The sequence below is a fragment of the Suricata suricatta genome, chromosome 10 (assembly GCF_006229205.1).
Source record: "Suricata suricatta isolate VVHF042 chromosome 10, meerkat_22Aug2017_6uvM2_HiC, whole genome shotgun sequence".
Lineage (NCBI taxonomy): Eukaryota > Metazoa > Chordata > Mammalia > Carnivora > Herpestidae > Suricata > Suricata suricatta.
The window spans coordinates 83649681-83672464 of NC_043709.1; the positions used below are offsets into that span (position 1 = coordinate 83649681).

General features: G+C 38.9%; 1 protein-coding gene and 1 pseudogene across 1 annotated transcript in view; both read left to right on the top strand.

The window, feature by feature from the left end:
* Positions 1 to 22784, top strand: part of ST8SIA1 (ST8 alpha-N-acetyl-neuraminide alpha-2,8-sialyltransferase 1) — a 138228-nt gene that overhangs the window by 62478 nt on the left and 52966 nt on the right. Inside the window, exon 3 of the mRNA XM_029955240.1 lies at positions 18180 to 18289. Within this exon, the coding sequence (XP_029811100.1) occupies positions 18180 to 18289 (110 nt within the window). The remainder of the gene's footprint in view (positions 1 to 18179; positions 18290 to 22784) is intronic.
* Positions 3 to 632, top strand: LOC115303924 (annotated as a pseudogene).

Sequence of the window (22784 nt, forward strand, 5' to 3'; positions counted from 1 at the left end):
GTAAAAGCTGCAATGGAAGGAAGATAGTTCGCGAAAAGAAGATTCTAGAAGTTCATATTGACAAAGGCATGAAAGATGGCCAGAAGATAACATTCCATGGTGAAGGAGACCAAGAACCTGGACTGGAACCAGGAGATATTATCATTGTTTTAGATCAGAAGGACCATGCTGTTTTTACTCGGCGAGGAGAGGATCTTTTTGTGTGTATGGACATACAGCTGGTTGAAGCACTGTGCAGCTTTCAAAAGCCAATATCTACTCTTGACAACAGAACCATTGTCATCACCTCTCATCCAGGTCTGATTGTCAAACATGGAGATATCAAGTGTGTGCTGAATGAAGGCATGCCAATTTATTGTAGACCATATGAAAAGGGTCGCCTAATCATTGAATTTAAGGTAAACTTTCCGGAGAATGGCTTTCTTTCTCCTGATAAATTCTCTTTGCTGGAAAAACTCCTACCTGAGAGGAAGGAAGTAGAAGAGACTGATGAAATGGATCAGGTAGAACTGGTGGACTTTGATCCAAATCGGGAAAGACGGCGCCATTACAACGGAGAAGCATATGAGGATGATGAACATCACCTTCCGGGAGGTGTTCAGTGTCAGACCTCTTAATGGGGCCAGTGAATAACACTGCTGGCATTTTATATGCGGTAGTGAATGAGTGAAGGACTATAATCATAGCTCACTACTTGGCTATTGTTTTTGTTTTAATTTTCAACTATAGTAGTGTTTTAAAAGTTAAATGAAGAATAAAAAATATAAAAGCTCAAAAAAAAGAAGATGACTGACAAGTGATTTGATATATTATGTTACATATAAATATGGAGTCTATATTGTTATTGTTCAATCTGCAAAGTTTTCTTCAATTAAGATGCACTTGAGAAGTACTGAGGATTAAATTGGCCATCCCCAAATTTTCCATTGCCAGTGCTTCCTTGGGACTTGGCATTATGCTTAGTACACTTGAAAGGAAATCATTCCAGCCTCCAAAATCACCCTGTGAATGTACAGTTTTTTCTCACTGAGTCAATTACAGGATATGTGAGCCAAATGGTCCATCAAAACTACTGCTGTCAGAACAATGAAAGTTTCATTTACTTGAGAATCCTACTGGTAAGTGCAAAAGAGAAAAAGAAAATCTGTGGGAAATGTAGACATCTTGGACTTATGCTATAGGATGTGAAAGCCTACTGAAATTCCAAGAGAGACAGGGTGGCTATAAAGAATGGATACAAGTGAATATGGCCAAATAAATAGAAAAAAATATTTAAAATTTTTAATTAAGATTTAATTTTAATTCCAGTATAGTTAACATACAGTGTTATATTAGTTTCAGATATACAATATGGTGATACAACAATTCTTACTCAGTGCTCATCATGCTAAGTGTACTGTTAATTCCTTTCATCTATTTTGCCCCTCCCCCAACCCACCTGCTCTTTGGTAACCATTTGTTTTTTCTCTATAATTGAGTCTGTTTTTTGTTTTTTTCCTTTGTTTGGTTTGTTTCTTAAATTCCACATATTAGTGAAATCATATGGTATTTGTCTTTGGTTGGCTTATTTCACTTAACACTATATTCTCTAGCTCTATCCATTTTATTGCAAATGGCAAGCTTTCATTCCCTTTTATGGCTGAATAATATTCCTGTGTATGTATACCACATGTTCTTTATCTGTTGATAGACACTTGGGCTGTTTCCATAATTTGCCTGCTGTAAATAATGCTGCAATATACATAGGGGTGTAAATATCCTTTTGAATTAGTGTTTTTGTATTCTTTGGTAAATAGTAGTGCAATTACTGGATCTAGGATAGTTCTCTTTTTATTTTTATTTTTTTGAGAAACCTCCATACTGTTTTTCAGAGTGGCTGTACCAGTTTGCATTTCCACCAACAGTGCATGAGGGTTCCTTTTTCTCCACATTCTTGTCAATATTTGCTGTTTCTTGTGTTTTTGATTTTAGCCATTCTGACAGGTGTGAGATGACAGTCTCATTGTAGTTGTGATTTGTATTTTCCTTATGATGAGTGATGTTGAGCATCTTTTCATGTGTCTCTCATCTGTATATTTTCCTTGGAAATATATCTATTCATGTCTTCTCTCTTTCAATTGGATCATTTGTTTTTTGGTGTTAACTTTGATAAGTTCTTTATATATTTTGGATACTAACCTTTTATTGGATATGTCATTTGCGAATATCTTATCCCATTCAGTAGGTTGCCTTTTAGTTTTGTTGATTGTTCCCTTCACTGTACAGAGCTTTTTATTTTGATGTAGCCCCAATAGTTTATTTTTGCTTTTACTTCCTCTGCCTCAGGAGACACATTTAGAGAAATGTTGCCATGGCCAATGTCATAGAAATGACTGCCTGTGCTCTTTTCTAGAATTTTTATGGTTTTGGGTCTCACATTTAGGTCCTTAATCCATTTTTTAGTTTATTTTTGTGTATGGTGTAAGAAGGTGGTCCAGTTTCATTCTTTTGCATGTAGCTGTCCAGTCTTCCCAACACCATTTGTTGAAGAGACAGTCATTTATCCATTGCATATTCCTTCTTGTTTTATCAAAGGAAAGAGATATTTTAATGACCTTTCAAAGATTTTTCAATTCACTAATTATTATCCTATGACAAGCACATATATGAATGAACATAAACTGCTTACAACTATTATGCTCAGCAAAGTAAATCAGTCAGAGAAAGACAAGTACCTTATGATTTCCTTCACATGTAGAATTCAAGAAACAAAGCATTTTATATATTTATTATTTTTATTTTATTTGGTCTTTCTTTTTATTTTATTTTTATTTTTAGAGAGAGAGAGGGAGCGAGCGTGAGTGGAGGAGGGGCAGAGGGAGAGAGAGACAAAATCCCAAACAGGCTCTACTCTCAGTGTGGAGCCTGACACGGGGCCAGATCCCATGACCCTGGGATCATGACCGGAGCTGAAATCAAAGTCAGACGCTCAACCAACTGAGCTCCCTGGGCACCACAGAGCATTTTTATTTTAAGTTAGAAATAATAAAGTTTATTTAAATAGTTTATTCAGTTTCTAAATATGTAACATTTTAGGTAAAATATCTAAGAAATATTGATGAAAAATATATTAGAGAAAATTAAATATTAAAGAGTGGGTCCATTACAGTTTTGTAATTTGATTAGGTTGTGTAGGTACAGCCTAAGGCTATAGCTTGCCGAGAACTCACTATGTGCCAGGCTTTTTGTTCTGTGTTGTGCATGCATTAACATAAAAGCTTTACATGATTGTCCCCATTTTACATGTAGAAACTGAGGCTGTGACGTGTTAAGTGACTTGTTCAGGTCTCCCAGCTAGAAACTGTTTCTAAGCTATGATTCCAAGCTGAATCAGAATTTGCGCTAAGACCTGTTGAAGCCAAACTCTGAATTTACCCATTTAAGCTACACTGCCTTTCCTCTCAGATTAAGTAATACTTCATAGAATGATTCCAACACAATAAGTTTCTCGTCTGGTATGTATGAAATAGCTGTAAGAGAATATAAGGAGATTTCCTTTTTTTTTAATGGAAATGGATGAATATGTACTCAGCTGCTAACTTTTATTGCTATGACCCAAGTTGTTTCAAAGTAGCCAGGTATAGAGGTTGAGACAAACATGCTCTCAGACACAGTGGAGCCAGGGAACCTTGTACAATTTTTCTGGTAGTAATTTAGCAATGTGTATCAAAGGCCTTAAATATGGGCTTATTATCTGACCCAGCAATTCCACATCCAAGGATTTATCTGAAGGATATAATTGGACTAGTGCTCAAGGTTATATGTGTCAGGTCAGTAATAGCATGTGGAATCGTGCGTGGAATGGGTTAGGGACAACAATCTTGTTGACAGGTGGTCTTGAAGAGGCTCTTGCACGGTGCTTTACATAAAATTAAGCAAGCTTTATTTTCCAGACCAAAAAAATAAATAAAACAGTGGGCTGGTCCTGGCTTCCATCTTCACCCTCCTGGATCTGCCACAATTCAAAGAGATTTATAGCAGCATTATTTAACATAGTGAAAAACTGGAAACAACCTAAAATGTTTACAGTGAGGAACTGGTTAAATTTTGAACCACCCATCCAGTCAAATGGTACACTGGCCTTAAAAGAAAAGTAATGGAAAGATGTCCATAATACCTTGTTAAACAGCCTAAGTAAGATGGTCCCATCTTGGTTCGTAAACAAACAGCTGTTGGGGCATCTGGGTGACTTGGTCAATTACCTGTCTGACTCTTCATTTTGGCTCAGGTGATGACCTCTCAGTTAGTGAGTGCGACCCCCCACATCAAACAGCTGTCAGCATAGAGTCTGCTTGGGATTCTCTGTCTTCCTCTCTCTCTGCCCCTCCCTTGATTGTGTGCTCTCTCTCTCTCTCTCGCTCTCTCTCTCAATATAAATAAACTAAAAAAAGAAAAAGAAAAACAGCTATTTAGGAGGAGAGGTCTCAGTCATAGAAGGCTGAGAAATCATTGTGGGTAATATCTGAGTCTCACTTAATGTTATTTTGAATGGAGATTAGGGGACTTCAAAAACCTTGTGATCTTCCTTCTGTCTTTCAGAATCATGAATTTTCACAAACTGCCTTGAAAAAGGACCTATTATTTCATGTGGGCCTGGCAAGAAGAAGAGAATCTTTTCCCATCTAGGGCTAAAACTTCCTTAAAACATGCATTTTCCTACATCTTTCTGAATAGTTTAAGATTTACTCTCATCTCTAACCTCTCACTCTGCATGCATGTAAGACAGCTAAGGTCCTGCCTGGGTTCTAGAGTTTAAAATGCAATCTGGCTACCAGCAAGCCATGTGTGGCTCTCACATGTATTTTGTTTGGCTTTTGTGGTTTAAAAATATTATTTGAAGTTCGTTGCCAACATTAAAAACTAGATTTCACATAGAATTTAGTATCACTTAGAGAAAAAATTAGGATATTTGGCAGCTCTGGGTCTTATGCCCATCGACAGACCATGAGCTATGATCTTTTTGCTTTTGTCATGTGTCCTCTGTTTACCTCAGTCCCTAGCACTCCTTACTGTATTCCTTCTCCTCTTCTTAGGCTCCTTGCCTGGATTCTGTAGGCATTTGATTTTGGAATAACTGTGTGCCAGACTCTATTAGCATAGCTGTGTATCCATAAGCTTCATACCAGTGGTCTGAAAAAATTGACAGATTTGCTTCATTAGCTTATATTCCTGGCATTTCTGGGTAAATCAATCAATCAATCAAAACATCTATGGACTTACTGTGGCCAGCACGTTAATGTTGGAGCTTAAGATTTTACAAGGCATGCTTTATACCCTTAAGGGGCTTACTTTCCACTTGTGGAAGATGAGCATATACACAAAATGGGTAGCAAGCAAATAGTACTAAATGCTAAGTGTCTAGAATGTTGGGTAAAAAGGAGTGACATTGTTGATCCTGCAAGATAAGGCAGGTCAGGGAAAGTTCTGGAGAAGGAAGACCTTAGGTTGTATTTGAAAATTGGTAGGATCTGGTGGGTCGCAGACCTTATCGTGCACATGAATTGTGTAAGGCAACTTCAGTCTCCCATGGTCTACCCACAGTTAAAGTAGAACCAAGAATATGCATCTTTACCCTGCATTTTAGGGTGATTCTGATATATGTGGGCCACAGTATTATAAAGAGGAGAAAAGGTGACTCCAGTAGATGGGGGTAAAATAAGCAGAGGTGAGACTGTGAGTGGAGAAGAGAGGCTATGGAGTTCAGCTGATTGGAAGCTTGTCTGGGAGAGTCTTGGGAGATGATTAAGGGAGCGATGCCAGGAAGGAAGGAATGCTTTAGAAACAACTTCTTTTCCTTTTTCTCACAAGAAAGAATGACAGATACTTTTTTATAAAGTCGGGAGTGGAGAAAGCAGAGGGAGCCAGTTATTCTCAAAGAAACTATTCTCAGCTTGATTTCTTCATTTTTTTTTCATGGAAAAGTTATAAATGAGACAATATCAAGCTTGCTTTTTGAAAAAAATTAATAATTTAATAGTTAATTAGCCAGCGATTAATCCTGGTCCTGTTGCTCAGGTACTTCATCAGTTAAATTGGATTAACAGTTTAACACTGCTGCATTATTGAGTAATTGTACACTATTTATAGTTGAAAACAAAATAGATGTTGTAATTCATACCATATTTTAGTGTAACAAACTCTAAGCTGGGGGTCAGAGTTTTTGCCCCAGTACTTATATAGTGACTAGTATATGGCTGGTTGGAATTCAGTAAATACTAGCCAAATATCCTTACCTGAAATGTGCTTGGTATTTATAGTTCTTCATTTTGGGGGAGGGGTTGGGAGAAGGTGTTTGATTAGATTAGTCATTTTGTGCACCATGAATTCCTTGGGGTGTCTATGTGTCACTGTCAGAAATAAGAGAAAAACGAAGAGTGACGCCCACCTCCACCTCAAATAGTTCTCTTCTGTTTTTCTATTTTTGTTTTTAATGGCGATTTTCTGCCTAAGGTCTTATTTAAAAAACAGCAGAAGACTTCTTTGTGAAACAGACAAAATAACAACATCAACAATAATAAGTTTGAAAGTCTCTGAAGTATTGAAGAAATGATTTGATTCAATTTCATATATATTTATAAGCCTCCGTGCACAGCTTTAACATATAATTCTTATGACTCATTGAGCATAAATGAATTCTAATGTTCCTCCAATCTGTTTCGATCTTTGAGCAATCCTTGAACTTGCCAGGGATCTTATTGGACATAATACCTGCAGACAGCTCATAGGTCTTAAAAGTGAAAAATGACTTGGCAGGTAGATAGTAGGGTAGGGAGAGTTGAGGGAAGAAGGGGAGGAGGCATTGTAGCAGCCTCAGCAAATGTAGGGAGAAAAGAAATTCAGGCTGTATTGGAACAGAACCACAGTAAGTAGAATGGCGTGGAGGGGATATGGAGTGTGAGCATAGATGATGTGGTGAGAAAAAGGAACAGGGAGTTTGGGGTGTTTGTTGGTGGGTCCTGAGTGCCTCAATGAAGATCTCAAATGTTTTGGTCTGTGGATGAGGAGCAAACATGGTACATTTTGTACATTTTTTTTTGTGTGTGGGGGAGCAACTTGCTTTAGATTTTGTTTACTTAAAGATTTATTGAGGGATAACTGATACATAAAGGACCACACATAGTTAACGTGCATAATTTTACGTGTGTGAACCTGTGCAAACACCTGTGACACCATCACTTTTGTTTCAGAAGAAAAACTAGCATATAAGAGTAAAGGATGGGTGATGGGCAAGAACTAGAAGCCAACTGACAGTCACGAGCCATTTAAACAAATCTGCAGTGAGGAGGGAAGGAGGAGAATAGAAGAAATATCAGAGGTGGATGCTAGGGTGATGATAGAGAGAGAGGAGCAACAGCGACTCTAAGATTTCTAGGCTGTGTTGCTGAGAAAATGTTGGTCCATTAAAACTAAACTAACAGTCTCGATCACTTACTTTGTGCCACACAGAACTCACTTAACCCTCACAACAACTGTCTGGGGTGGGTACCTTTATTAGAATGACAATGCTAAGGCACCAAGGTTAAATAAGTCACCAGTGGGCCTAGAAGGAGCATTAAGTCAGGGCTTGGGTGCAGGCAGGTAGCCTGGGGGCAATGCTCGTCCACAGGAAGCTGCACCATTTGCAGAGAAAGGCAGTGGTTCTTCTCCATCAGGGGCTGAAATTGCAAGGTCTAGTAATGACATGCAGCTTGGTTCCTGCTGCTGCTGCTGCTGCTGGCATTTTTTGCTCCTCTAAGAGTCCCTGGCCGCCATCTTTGAAAGGGTGGCTTGCCCTTCATAGTCCTTTCCTTTCCACCATGAAAAAAGTCTCCCAGGTCTGAGAACTTTTGAAATGTGGCCAACCGCTGGCCTAAAGGAGAAGTACAGCCTTCCTTACGTCTTTGGCATTCATGGGTCAGAAATAATGTCGGCAACATATTTCACTTAACTGGGAGTTGATTATGAATCATTTAATGAATCTGCTGAATGGCCCCATGAATTGATGGAATATTTGACTTCCATGGGTTGTATCCCGACTACAGATTATATGTGAAAAATACATAATAATCTCTGGAATGTGTGTTATTTTTTATAAAGGATTGAATAAAAAAATTTACTGGAGATATAGTACCCAACAAGTAAATACGTCACATCATTCAATTTCCAGAGATTCATCCTGTGTAGAAAGAATATTAACACTGAGTTTATCTTTTTTAAATCACAATTTTATTACTGGAATAAGGAATACAAATCTTAGCAGCAGCTTTCTGGAAATTCACTTTCATGTAATTGAAGGATGACGAGTCTTCTTTGAATGGTATGGATATGGAAATATTTTGTAATTAGTACTTATATATCCCCAGGCAAGGTTTTGGGTAATGTTTTTAAAGGGTTCAATAATTAAATATCTGTAATGGGAAGCATTAGTCTCTGAAATAAATGAACTAATTACTAGATATTTTCATCATAAAAATGCTTACACACGCAAAGTAAGAAAATAAAAGAAATTTTAATTTGGACTTCCAAGGGGCTAGTTAAATGACTGAAAAAACAAATATATATTTGTCTTTTTTTGCTGGAAAGGAACAAAGCTGCTTTATTCAGCTGCATCTTGTAATTATTTTGCTTGTTAGCTGGGTACTGTGCTTACTAGGAATTCACTTATGGGAAGTTGTCAATCCTTAGTTGAGATAATAAAGTGGGGTACAGATAGATAGACATCTGAAGAATATTGTTGGAGGGTTGGGGGCTTAATTGGTGTAATGGCTAGAATGTAATTAGGTCCTTGAGCGGGCAGTGCAATTAAATATGTCAAGGAGGGCATAATTAGATGGGTGGCTGAATGGTGTAATTACATTCATAAGAGGGGGGCTGTAATTAGATGTAAGACAGGGGGTGTATTTAGATGCCTAAGTTGAGGATATAATTAACATATGGGTGAGAAATTAAATTATGTGTGTGGGTGAAGCATAATTATGTGTGGGAGTCCATGTGGATATGTGGGTGAGGGTACATAGAAATGAATGGGTTGGGCTACAATTAGAAGTGCAAGTTCATGTTCTGATGGACAAAAACTTGAGATTTTCATCAATAATGATAAGCATATGTTTTGACATCATGACTAATAGCAGCTGGCATATAGTGACAGCCTTTCAGGCCTCTTTGCAGCATTGCAAATCAAAATATATGCTTTTCTATTAAGACTTGAGACCCACATCTAACACTGACGGTGATTCCTCTTCTTAATAGTGGCACTTGGTGGTGTTCTGAATACTGAATGGTTGGGTAATTTTTAAAAAAAATTTTATGTTTTTTATTTATTTTTGAGAGACAGAGAGAGACAGCGTGAGCAGGGGAGGGTCATAGAAAGAGGGAGACACAGAATCCAAAGCAGGCTCCAGGCTCTGAGCTGTTAGCACAGAGCCCGATGTGGGGTTCAAACCCACCAATTGTGAGATCATGACTTCAGCTGAAGCTGCACACTCAACCAACTGAGCCACCCAGGCACCCCAGTTTTTCTAGCTTTAAAACACAACTGCATGACATGGAAGACTTGTTCTCCCTATCAAAGGGAAGAGTTTGGAGGGAGTAGCAGAGCAAAACAAACAAGACAAAGAATTTTCCTTTGAATTATGAAGTATGAAAATAATAGTCCAACTCTTAGCTAAGAGTATTAGCATCTAGTTACATGTGTAACAAAATAGGAAAAGGTTAGCTTGATAGCCTCACCTTTTTGCTATAAAATACTTACTCAGAAATCTTTATCAAATTCTCCCCTCCTGACACTGCCTCTCCCCCCCCCCCCCCCCCCCCCCCCCCCCCCCCCCCCCCCCCCCCCCGCAAGTGTAAGCAACCAAGTAACGAGAATGTAAGTTACAGATGAAACAGGGTTAGGAAGTGGTAGAAGGAAGACAGAGGAAGAAGAATCTAGGGCAAGATAGGGTAAAAGTTATTTAGTGCATCTGGAAACTAACACTGAAGCAGCAAATTATGGTGAGAATTATAATAATAATCTGATATATTTTGTGTTACACTTAAAACAATGAAGTATTTTGTTGCCATCTTCAAAAGCAAGAGAGTATTTAAAAATACTAGCTTGTTGCTTAGAAAAATTCTCAAAATTAAAGCTATTTAATTGACCATTAGTTTGCTTAATCTGATTCAATCTGTTACTCAGTTCTCATAATTCTGGGTACTGCACAGCCTCCTCTTGTTTGTTCAAAGCTTGGGTTGTGTCTAACAGAGCTCCACTATGGACAGAATTGTCAACCTTAAAAATAAAGTAGCCAGTTATTTTATCAGCAAAATGAGTTTATTTGGGAATGGCAGAGCAACTGTAGTTTGGGACACACAAACTATAGTGAACTGTAGACAAGTCTGGAGAACAGAGGAGAGGGTTTTGCTTTCAGAGAGGAATGGAAGGAATCAGGAGGGGTTGAATGAGAGTTCTTTGGAGGAAAGGGAGAGTTCAGGGTTGGGGTGACTTCTCATTGGCTAAGACGTGGCAGTTCTCATTGGTCGGGCTGTTGCTGGGCTAGGACAAAACCTTCTTCCTCCCGCTGGGGTAGTAAAATAAGCTTCCTCCTGCCCAGATATGTAAAGTAGGTTGCAGTTAGTGGTACATTCTTGAGAGCTCTTCCTTCAGGACTTCTGGACTCCATTTGGAATGAGGTTGCCTTTACTCATTTTCACAGAATCCCAATGGGTCCCCTATAGGCTTTTAAACTTTTTGGCTCCCTGGTGCTCCCAAGAAGCCTACATTTAAGATTAGTTAGTTATTATAACTTGTATGTAGGGACATTACAGCCTGCCCCCAATATCTGATCTTGCCCTACAGTGGTTCTGTGGAACATTTTTTATTCTTTGATTTTCATTTTACTTCAATGTGAAGTATGCTAATTTTTTACATTGTAGACATGCCTCAAAGATGGCCTCTCTCAAAGACTATTGTAACAATTTGTATCAGAGGTGTTTTTGCGAAAATGTTGCATACTCCTGTAAAAAATTCCTGCATTGTTTAATACAGTTCTCTATCTACTAAGTGGTTTACAGTTTTCTTTTTCTCTACCATACCTCCTACCTCATCTCCTCCCAGCAAGACAAGTTGAGACTCTAAAATGGTTAGTGATTGATGGTGATTAACTCAGTTCCTCATAGAGATAGTGTAATTATCATTCAAGACATCTAGTTTACGTCTGTGGGATAGAAGATGAGTAGGTACAGAGTGTCCTCATGTTAGTGGTTGAAGTCGCTGGCCCTTACTGCTTTGTTGTCTTATGTGGATTGCACATGAAGAGGAAGAAGTGAGGCATCTGGCTTTGGAAATGACTCTGGTAAATAATGCATCATTCACTTAATTATAAAAACCATTCTGGGATGCTCTAGAGCAATTTACATAAGGCATGAAAAACATGGCTTAAATTCTTCAGATTTTAACAGCATTCTTCCAGAAGTCATATTATAAGCCAGGAATAATTTAGCAGGTGGCATTTGTAAATTATTTCTGAAAAAGTCTTCGAGCCTGTAACAAACTTTTTACCTTCATTCATGCCATAAAACATTAAGGATCCTAATTTTTGTCCTTTTGTTCTTTCAGCTTTCCTAAGATTTTCTAATAGGCCAGAAATCTGAACTACTTTTTTATGCCTAAAAACTTCAGATTTGAAGTCTCAATGTTATTTCCTCATAAAGATTTTTTATAACCTCATAGCACTCTGTACTTTCCTATCATATTTGTTAAATTCTGTTTTTCCCATTAGCATATCAGCTCCATGAGTGGGGTATATGTCTGTTTTGCTCACCAGCACATTCTCAGGATTCACAACAGCTTCTAATTCATAATAGGTGCTCAGTAAATAGTTGAGTGAAAAGACAAGTTAGACATCAGGTCTATTTAAGAAGAGATACAAGGGTACCTGGGTGGCTCAGTCGGTTGAACGTCTGACTCTTGATTTCACTCAGGTTATTATCTGGTGATTTTTGGGATCAAGTCCCATGTTGCGTTCTGCACTGACAGCACAGAACCTGCTTGGGATTCTCCTACTCCCTCTCTCTCTGCCCCTCCCTTGCTCACAATCGCTCTCATGTATGTTCTCTCTTGCTCTCAAAACTAATAAATAAATAAACAAACAAACATTTAAAAAAAGAAGAAGAGGCATAGGCAATGTAGGCCATGGGCCATAATAAAGATAAGAGATATCTCAAAAACAAAATTCAGAAAGTCTTTATTAATTGGCTCTTAGTGACAGAGTCATGTTCTTGAAGTTTTGAGATTAAATTATATATCCATTATAACATTAAGAAAGTTCCACTTTAGGCAAGGTACTGCTGAAACAGATTCGGTGTTCAACAAATAATTAACATATTAAACGAATTGTTGATTGTCTGCTCCATGCTTAGTTGGGATATAGAGTGTTGAGCATAAAAAGATATGCTAACTTGTAACAATTCACACACAAAAATGTACATTTAAAAACTTATTGATTGATAGAAGTAGTGCATATATCCTCAAAGGCCAATCATAAAAAATATTTTGTTCAAATTTATATAACTCTTTGAAACTGAAGATATTTCACACAAAGATAAACTATATATTATAGTGGTGTAGCAACATAATGATACATTTTCCCCCAGAGAATTTAATGTTTTTAGAATACAATAATGTACTAATGCTATGTATAGGACTTCAGAGTTTCCTGATGATGTTCAATGCCTCAAATTTTTTTAATTCTCATAATCACACTGGGAAAGAGATGAGAAAAGTACCACCATGCCTGACTTACAGTGAGACACTGGGAATTTGAAGGGGCTGGCAATCCAGAATCTGGTTAATATAATATAGTCATTAATAAGGTGGCCATTCATTGATGGTATAGTGATAAGCAAAAAGATTTGGACAAAGATCCATCAGGTGAATTAGTGGCCCAGCAATATTTTGAACTCATCCATATGGTCAATCTGCCTAATCCATCTTTTCATTTAGAGTAGTATATATTGTGTTGTTGTTTGTTTTTTTTTAATTGACATACAGTTGACACACAGTGTTACATTCGTTTCAGGTGCACAACACAGTGATTGCACAGGTCTATACGTTATGCTGTGCTCACCCTGAGTCCCCATAGAGTGCTATTACCATCTGTCCCTATACAGTACTGTTAAAATGCCATTCACTGTATTCCCTAGGTTGTCTCTTTTATTCCATGACTTATTCGTTCCATAACTGGAAACCTGTATCTCTCACTCCTCTTCACCTATTTTGCTTATCCTCCGACCTTCCTTCCCTCTGGCAACCATCACTTTGTTCTCTGTATTTATAGATCTGTTTCTGCTTTTTGTTTATTTCTTAGTTTGTTTTATTTTTTAGATTTCACATATAAGTGAAATCACATGATATTTGTCTTTGTCTGATTTCTTTTATTTAATATATACTTACTAAGTCTATCCATATTGTCACAAATGGCAAGATCTCATTCTTTTTTTATGGCTGAGTAATATTCTGTTTTGTGTGTGTGTGTGTGTGTGTGCGCGCGCCATGACTTTTTTATCCATTTATATATTGATGGACATAGAGTAATATATTTTAAGGTTAGCAGGAGGAGTTTTATAGTATACTATATTCTCAGATCCAGTGGACATTTTATGTCAGGAATGTAAGGAGATAACATTTGAAAAGAAGGGAGGCAATGCCTTAATAAAAGAAATACTTGCCAAAATAGTAATATTCATTTGGAAATGGATAACCAAAAGTTCTTTCTATGTACTGTACCCCAAAAGGAGAACATCGTGTTCACATATCATTCTGGTAAGCACTGACCATTGCCAAGATGAAATATTCTGTACCTAAAATAGCACAATGACAATATTATTTCAATTAGTTTTAAAAAATTCCACGGTATATTCTCAATTAAGTTTTTCCTATCTGTAAAGCTTTGGTGAGGTGGTACTGTTCACTCATATATTACCAGGGCCCAGAAGAGTATGTCCTTAGGCACTCGAGAAATATTTATTGAAATGAAATTGCTGGTGTGAGGGCTAACAGTTGATCAAATGAAGAAGTAGCAAGCAAATATTAACAGAAACAAGTGGTTCCCCCCATCCCTGGGCTTCTGTTTAAGAGCTTTGAAATTTTGTTTATAGTACATGAATATAAGAGTTACGTTTTCTGGTTGTTAAGAGAGAGTTAGGTAAAGAGCTGTTTTCTCGTGTCCCCCCACCCATGGAGTCTCAGTATTCTGTGGCTTGAACACGTCAGTGAGCTACGCTGGGAAGAGGAAAGGGATGGAAGAAGAAGGGAAGGGAAGGAAGGTGGGCAGATCGCTGTACCAGGAGCTTGATGAGATGCTTCGTGTGCATCATCTCACATAATCCTGAACAATATTATCCCTCCTCAGAGACAGGAAGTGGAATGCTGAGGGGTTGGACAGCCTGCCCTACAATCCCACAATCCCACAAACTGGAAATGAGGAGGTAGGTGGCACCTAGCTCTATGCTGTGGCAGCTACTGCTGCTGCTTCTGTGCCCACATTCTTAACTGGAAGCCTGGAGTTCCCAGTCGATCTGGTTCAAGAGCTCTAACAACAATGGGGGGCGGTTCAAGCTGGTTTTTACAAGGTAAACTAAATGTTAACTGAGCATGAATGAGCCCACACTTTTTAAATAGATTTGCAAATAAACATGTATAATTCGCTGAATTCAGATCAGGCTTTCTGTCTACACTGCTGAACCAAATCTATCCTTGTTAAGGTTAGCAACTGACCTCCATGTTTCTAAATCCAGAGGGCCACTTTCAGCTGTTATTTTATCTGTTTGTTAATCTCTCTATTTATTATTACAGATCTATTGCATTTGCTGCAATTGTTTCCCTTTAATTTTTTAGACACTTTTTCTTTTCTTACTTGTCTTCCAAGAAACCACACTTTTCCTGAGTTTTTTTTTTCTCCCATTTTATTGGCTACTCCTTAGTCTCCTTTACTGGTTTCTCCTGAGTCTCCTGACTTCTTGTTGGAACATCCCAGGACTCAGGCCTTTACCTCTTCTATTTTCTGTTTATACTTCTTCACCATCTAGTCTCCTACCTTTAGCTACATACTGTATGCTGAGCCCTCCTGGCTATCTTTGTCCAGGAAAGACCAGTTCCATGACTATATTCTCATATTTCAATTGCCTACTTGACACTGCCATTTAAATACCTAAAGGAGGTGGCTCATGGGTGGCTCAGTCGGTTTAGCATTTGACTCTTAATTTCAGTTCAGGTCATGATCCCAGGGCCATGGGCTCGAGCCCTGCATCTGGCTCCATAGTGAGTATGGAGTCTGCTTAAGATTCTAACTCTCTCTGCCCCTCCCTCCAACTGCAAAATTAAAAACAAAAAATCCTAAGGGGGATCTCACACTTGACATTAAAAAATATTTTTTTCTAATGTTTTATTTTATTTTATTTTTTTAAAGAGAGAGAGACAGCGTGAGCAGGGGAGGGTCAGAGAGAGGGAGATATAGAATCCGAAGCAGGCTCCAGGCTCTGAGCTAGCTGTCAGCACAGAGCCTGAAGTGGGGCTCGAACCCACAAACCGCGAGATCATGACTTGAGCTGAAGCCAGATGCTCAACTGACTGAGCCACCCAAGCACCCTTCACACTTGACATATTTGACATTGAACTTCAAATTATTCTCCTCAAAACCCGCTTGCTTGTAATCTTCTATACCTCAGCAAATGGCAAGTCCTTCTTTACAGCTGTTCTAGCCAAAACCCTTGACACCATTCTTGATTCCTCTTTTCTCTTCCTCTAATTCCATTGTATCAGCAAATTCTGTCAGCTCTTCCTCCAAAATATCTTTAGAATCTGCTCACTTCTTACCATCCTCACTGCCATCACCCTAGTCCAAGCTACCAGAATCTCTAGTCGACTATTACAGGAAACTCCTGACTGGTCCCTTTCTTTCTGCTCATGACATCTCATAGCCTGTTCATGCAACAGCAGAGTGTTTGTTCCAAAATATGGCATAACCTTACTCCTTTGCTTGCCCTACATTGACTTGATTTTCATCTTAGAATAAAACCTAAAGTCTTTATCATACTATTCATAGCCTTGCAGAATTTGTTCCCTAACCTCCTCACCAGTTAACTCTCTAATTCCCTTTCCTACTTCTCAGTCCCTTGTTTACTCATTTCCAGACAATGGGGTCTTCGCTCTTCCTTTCATCCCCCAGGGAGTGTTCCTTCCTCAAGGTCTACATGAGCAGCTCCCCACAGATACCTGTAATGCTCACCACCTCATTGTCAGGGATTTGAGTTCTTCCCCAGCCACCCTATTTAAATTGCAGTTCTTCAAAAGCATTTCTTGATTGTCTCATGCCAATGGCTTGTTTCTCTCCACAGTCCGTGTCACCATCTGACGGACATACTGTTCATTTCACTCATTTAACTTCACTTATTATCTGTTTACACTAGAATGTAAGCTCCCTAGGAACGGGGAGTATTACTTATGTCCCTGTCGCCCAGAACAGTGCCAGAAATGTAGTAGGTACTCAGTAAATACTTGTGGAATAAATGAATAGCTAATTTGAGCATAATTGCTTAAATCTATTCCCAACATATTATAGATCTAACCAATGTATTTCTAATGTTGACTTCAAACCCTCCTCAGGAGTGACTGAGAAAAATGGCATCTATCATCCTGGATCAGTCTGGAAGTTAGAGTGCTGGCCTTTGTCTGTCCTTCCTCTCTGTATCCTGCTCTGGAGTTCCGTGGACTGTTCTCTGTTGCAGCCATGTAGGGAATTCTTAATTGTCTGCTGGCAAATGCTTAGACTTTACGGTTTAAGTACTGTATCTTTATGAACTATATTTTCGCAGCTCTGGCTGTTCCTTTTACACACTAGAAATAGAGGAAGTACATTTTTTTTTTCTTGTGCTGCATGACGTGCCTACCTCAGCTTCACAAAGACTCCTGGAATTCTATTTTTCTGGTTTAATTACTTTATGCCTATATGAAGCCCTTATGTATTCGTGTATTTATTCCTTTACTCTTTTGGTATAGTCTGTATTATTTGCTTTGAATACATCCAAAACGGCCTACTTAATATCAGAATAGTTATTTTATGCACCGGTTATGAAGATGTGAGGTCTTCCCCCAAGGAACCCCTACCACTAGGCATTGTTTTAACAAGTAGGAGGTCGTTTTCCTGGGGCTTCTTGCTGATCCAGCTAAAAGACACTGAATGACGCATTTCACTTTCAGGGGCTACTGCTAGGTTTTGATAGTCCCTGGTACTATAAATAGCACATCAGGGAACACTCAGGTACACTGAACATTTTCTTTATACTCCAGTTCAATGTTTGTAGGAAGAAAGTCACATGCTGTATGGTTTGCACCAGTCACTTGCCCCTTAGTGCCTCCCAAGTTCTAGACAGACCCACCCAAAGTGTACATTTTCTCATAAACACAGCATCTGCTTTCAGCATACTTTGTGCCTTTGTTTATACTGCCTTCTCTGCCTGGCAAAATTCTATTCATCCTGTTAGATTCATCTCGAGTGAGAAAGCGTTCCCCGAGTTGGCTTGGCAGAAATTTGTCTTTTCCCTCCTGTGTGGGATTCTCCATAGCTCTAAATCTACAACAATTTCAGCATTATGTTAGAGTCTATTACTCACGGTTATATGTTCACAATCTCCCTACATCCCAGGCTGTGAGTCTGAGGCCTGTGACTTTTTGTATCTTTGTCTTTCCTCCTGACAATTAGCATACGAAGCATTTGGCTACATTTGTGGAGGGAAATTGAGGATTGTAGAAATGAATGAAACTGCATTCAGATAGGGGGATAGAATTCATTTGATTTTGTTCACAGTTTAATGCCATTAAAACTAATCCTGGATTTTTCTATTTTCCCTAGGGGACACTCTGTACATGGTCAATTTGATACAAAATATGTTATATTTAAATACACTTCAGGGAATTAAAGTTCTTCTTTTTTTTTTTTTTTTTAGTTTCAGAGGAGCAGGCTAGTGTGTTCCTTACAAACTTCTTGGCATCTTTCTATCTACATGCTCTTTTGCTCTGCCCAGTCTTCAATCAAATTCCTCCAACAGATCTGCTATAAACAATGATTTTTGTGAGCGGTTGTGTGTTCTCTGCAGTGAAAACCCGCCTTGTTTTCTGTTGCTAGGCAACCCCATTCCAGCTGCCCCTGAAGAAATGCGCGGTGGTGGGAAATGGTGGGATTCTGAAGAAGAGTGGCTGTGGCCGTCAAATAGATGAAGCAAATTTTGTCATGCGGTAAGAGAGCGCATCCACAGCGCGGCCTCTGCCTTCTCTCCTTTTCCCCACACCTCCCACAAGCCCTGGCGCCTTTCACAACTAGTCACTTGTGATTAATCAATTGTAACTACTCTTTAGCTTCCCTTCAAATTTATATACAAGTGAATTTAGGAGAGGGCCAGGGAGCAGGGTAACATGCCCTGAGAAAGTACAAAGCCAAGAAGTGTTCAGAGGTCATGGGGAGACCCAAAAGTAGAAACACTTAGATTTTGTGTTAGATTATACAGTTGGGTGAAAGAAACATTAAAAATGGATTTAAAAGTTGACTGTGAATGCACATTTTCATTTATTCATTACACTCTACACCCTTTTCTTCTTTGTTTTTCACAAAAGCATTTGTAAGTAGCCAATGGGACTTGAAGAGGGCTCTGATGACCTGTGTATGGCTAAGAACACCAGAAGGAAGGAGGGGTCCTAACTTTTGTGCAGGGAGGAAGATTGGTAAAGGGACTGAGTGGTGACATGTATGTCAGTTTGAGGGGAAAATAGAAGGTTTCTACAGGGGCATGTAAAAGAATTGCTAATATGCATCCAGCCAGTGATAGAGACCATCAACCTGTCGTGGTGCCAACCTGCACTTTTGGGTGATTTTGACCAGGAGTGAAGACAACAAATGGTTGGACTGACATGAGTTTGGGATTGTCTGGCTGAGAGGGAAGAAGAATGGGGAATGATAACATGGAGGGCCCTGGCTAGAGAAAGTGTAAGGTGACATACCTTGAAGTCTGGGCTGGATATCATGTGGGCGTTGAGGGGCCCAAAGAAAGGAAGGGCACCAAACAGGGCCAAAGGACAGGGTCATTTGGAGCCCAAAGGGAAAGGGTGGTGGGAAAGATGAAGGGAGATGGAATCATGAGAACTAATGTCAAAGAGTGGCCCACTGGATTATATGACGGCAGAACTCAGTTTGTCTGGGGGATGATGGGACGTGTGGCAGGAAAAGACCCATGTAACCACAGAAGTGTAGCGACTTTGCAGCTGTATTGTGGAGGTTCTGTCAGGTGGGCCACTGAAGTGGGAATAACTATGACCCATGTGCCAAAGGGCTCCAGGGCCAGGAAGACAGAGGCAACACAGAGGGAAGGAAGCAGAGTAAAGAAAGGGGGGCAGCAGCATGGGATTTGGTTTTTGTGTTTTTAAGGATAAATAAATAATGGTCTAGAAATGGTCAAAGGTGGCTAAGAGAACACTAAGCCACCTCTGAGCTCAGTGGAATGGGGGAGAGGGAAGGCACTCCTTGTGAGTGTCTCGGGAAACCGTGTCCCTGGGGGAGGGTCAGGCTCCCACTCAGAGAACAAGAGTTGGGCTCCTCAGAAGAGTTTTTATCTCATTGGTGAAGCCTGCAGCACAGTGGGGAGATCTTCTGTATCCGTCTCTCCTTCTTGGAGGTGCCCTGCCAGAGTTTTTCCAGCTTTCCAGGATATGTTTTCCTCTCCATTGCAAGTATTATTATTATTATTTTATTATTATTATTACAATATATATAAACAATTAGAAAATGTAGAAAATAAAAATGTAGTTCTCATAATTCAAGTCAAAAAACATCTGTTTATTGAGCTCTTACTTACTATGTATTGGGCCTTAGCTGGCTCTATAAATGGTACGTTAAACAATTCTGCCTTGGGGGCACCTGAGTGGCTCAGTTGGGTGGGCATCCAACTCCTGATTTTGGCTCAGGTCTTGATCTCACAGTTTGTGGGTTTCAGCCCCATGTCATGGTGTGGATCTTGCTTAGGATTCTCTCTCTCCCTCCCTACTCTCCCCCCACTCAAAATAAAGAAATAAACAGTAAAAAAATTAAAAACAAAACCAAAACAATTCGGTCTTGTATTTAGAACCTAGAGATATCGTAGGCCTCTGATAGGGGGAGATCAGAGACAGATGGTGAGGGATCAGAAATCTTCTGGTAAGTGGTGTGTGGAATGAACCCTCTCTCCATTTCACTCTGGGTACAGGAACAGCCTTTCTGAGGCTTTAATGTGGGAAACAATCCAAGTGCTGCCACAGTGCAGTGAGATGATGCTGGAGAGGTATTTATGCTATGAGAGTGGCCACAGTCACCTAAAAAGTTTATGTTGATGGGAAGAGCAAGGGCCCTGGGCCGAATTCAGGTACCCACTTCAACGTGCTGGCATTGGGTAGAGGCTGAGGAGCCAGCAGAGAGCACAGTGGGGAAGAGGAGGACAAGCCCTTGCCACAAACTAGCTCTGTGACCTACTGCACATCGTTTATCCTTGCTGGGGCTTAGCTCACTGATCTTTATGAGGGAGCGGGAGTGGACAATTCCTCAGGCCTTGCCACTGTGGAAACTGGTTCTATCTGTGATTATATGAATACTATTTAATTGTAATAGTTCAGTTGTCTAGTTTATATTTTCAGCTTGCTCTCGAGAATGTTTATTTGCTCTTTCCAAAAACTGTGTAAGGAACAAGGAAGAGTGGTTATTAAACTCACAGATTCAGGGAATTTAAGTGATTTCAAGAAGCTTTAATACAGTCTGGCAGGAGGCAGTAAAATAAATGTATTTTTATATTATTCTTAAGTGTGTATATTTGTGTGTGTCACTACATTTAGGAAGATGCATATTTTAAACTTAACATGTTGAATACTAGACCTAAGCATTTCAGGAAGTTATCTATATTTATTGTAAATAAACAAGACTAGGTCTGCATTACAGACAATCAACATGGCTGTATTCAAATTCAGAACTAATGAATGTTTGTGGTTAGGGTGCATAGCACAGGGTTAAGCATAATGTTCATAGAATAATGGGAGAGGTGAAGACGGAGAATTCAAAGAGTTAGAGTCATCTGTGTATGTGCCTTTGATTTAATTTCAAGAATAGCACCATTTTCCTTTTTTCAATTGAAGTATGATTAACATATAACATTATATTTTACATGCACAACATAATGACTTGATACTTGTACACACTGAAAAGATCACCACAATAGGTCTCATTTCCCCATTACCATATAAAATTACATAATAAGCAATAGAGTATTATTGACTATAGTCACCATGCTGTATGTTACTCCCATGACTTATTTATTTTATGACTGGCAATTTGTATTTCCTGACCCCTGTTCGCATTTCTCCCACTCCCATCCCTCTCTCATCTGACAACCACCAATCTGTTCTCTCCATCTATGAATTTTGTTTCATTCTGTTTGATTGTTTTGTGTCTTAGATTCCACATACAAGTGAAATCAAACAGCATTTGTCTTTATCTGTGACTTATTTCACTTATTGTAATACCTTCAAGGTCTCTCTGTGTTGTGGCAAAAGGTAAGATTTCATTCTTTTTTATGACTGAGTAGTATTTCATTGTATGTATATACCTCATCATCTTTATCCTTTCATCCATTTTTAAAAGTTTTTATTTACTTATTTGTGTGAGAGAGGGAGAGACAGAGAGAGAGAGCAGGGAAGGGGCGGAGAGGGAGAGAGAGAATCCCAAGCAGGCTCCATGTTGTCAGTGCAGGTCCCACAAACTGTGAGATCACCATTTGAGCCAAGATCAAGAGTCAGACGCTTAACCAACGGAGCCACCCAAGCTTCACTATGTTTTCATCCATTTATGGACAATCTATGTCTTTTGATTAGAGAATTTAGTCCACTTATATTTAAAGTAATTATAGGTAGGTATGCACTTATGTCATTTAGCTCATTGTTTTCTGGCTTTTTTTGTAGTTCCTCTTTGTTTCTTCTTCTTTTGTACTCTTCCCATATGGTTTGATACATTTCTTCAGTGTTGTCTTCAGATTCCACTCTCATTATCTTTTGTATATCTACTGTAAGTTTTTGCTTTGTGATTACCATGAAACTTACATATCTCAGCCTATATATACAGACTAGTCTATTTTAAGTTCATAGCAAGTTAAGATTGAACACATACTGAAGCCATATATTTTTATTACTCTGTCCATGTTTTGTTTTTGATATCATGTTTTATATCCTTTTATTTTGTGCATCCTTTAATTATTGTAATTATAGTTATTTTTCCTCTTTTTTTACATTTATTTATTTTTGAGAGACAGAGCACAAGTGGGGGAGAGGCAGAGAGAGGAGACACAGAATATGAAGCAGGCTCCAGGCTCCAAGCTGGCAACATAGAGCCCAACACGGGTCTCAAACTCACAAATTGAGATCATGACCTGAGCTGAAGTTGGACACTTAACCCACTGAGCCACCCACTGCCCCTACTCTTTTTATATTTTAACCTTCATGGTAACTTTGTAAATGATTAGTTCATTACCTTTATTGTTTGCCTTTACCAATTAAATTTTTACTTTTATATGTTGTCTTGTTACTAATAAGTCCCCTTTCCCTTCAGGTTAGAGGAGTCCCTCTAATTTTTTAAAATATTTATTCATTTATAAGAGACACAAGAGACAGGGCATGGGCAGGGGAGGGGCACAGGGAGAGGAAGACACAGAATCTGAAGCAGGAG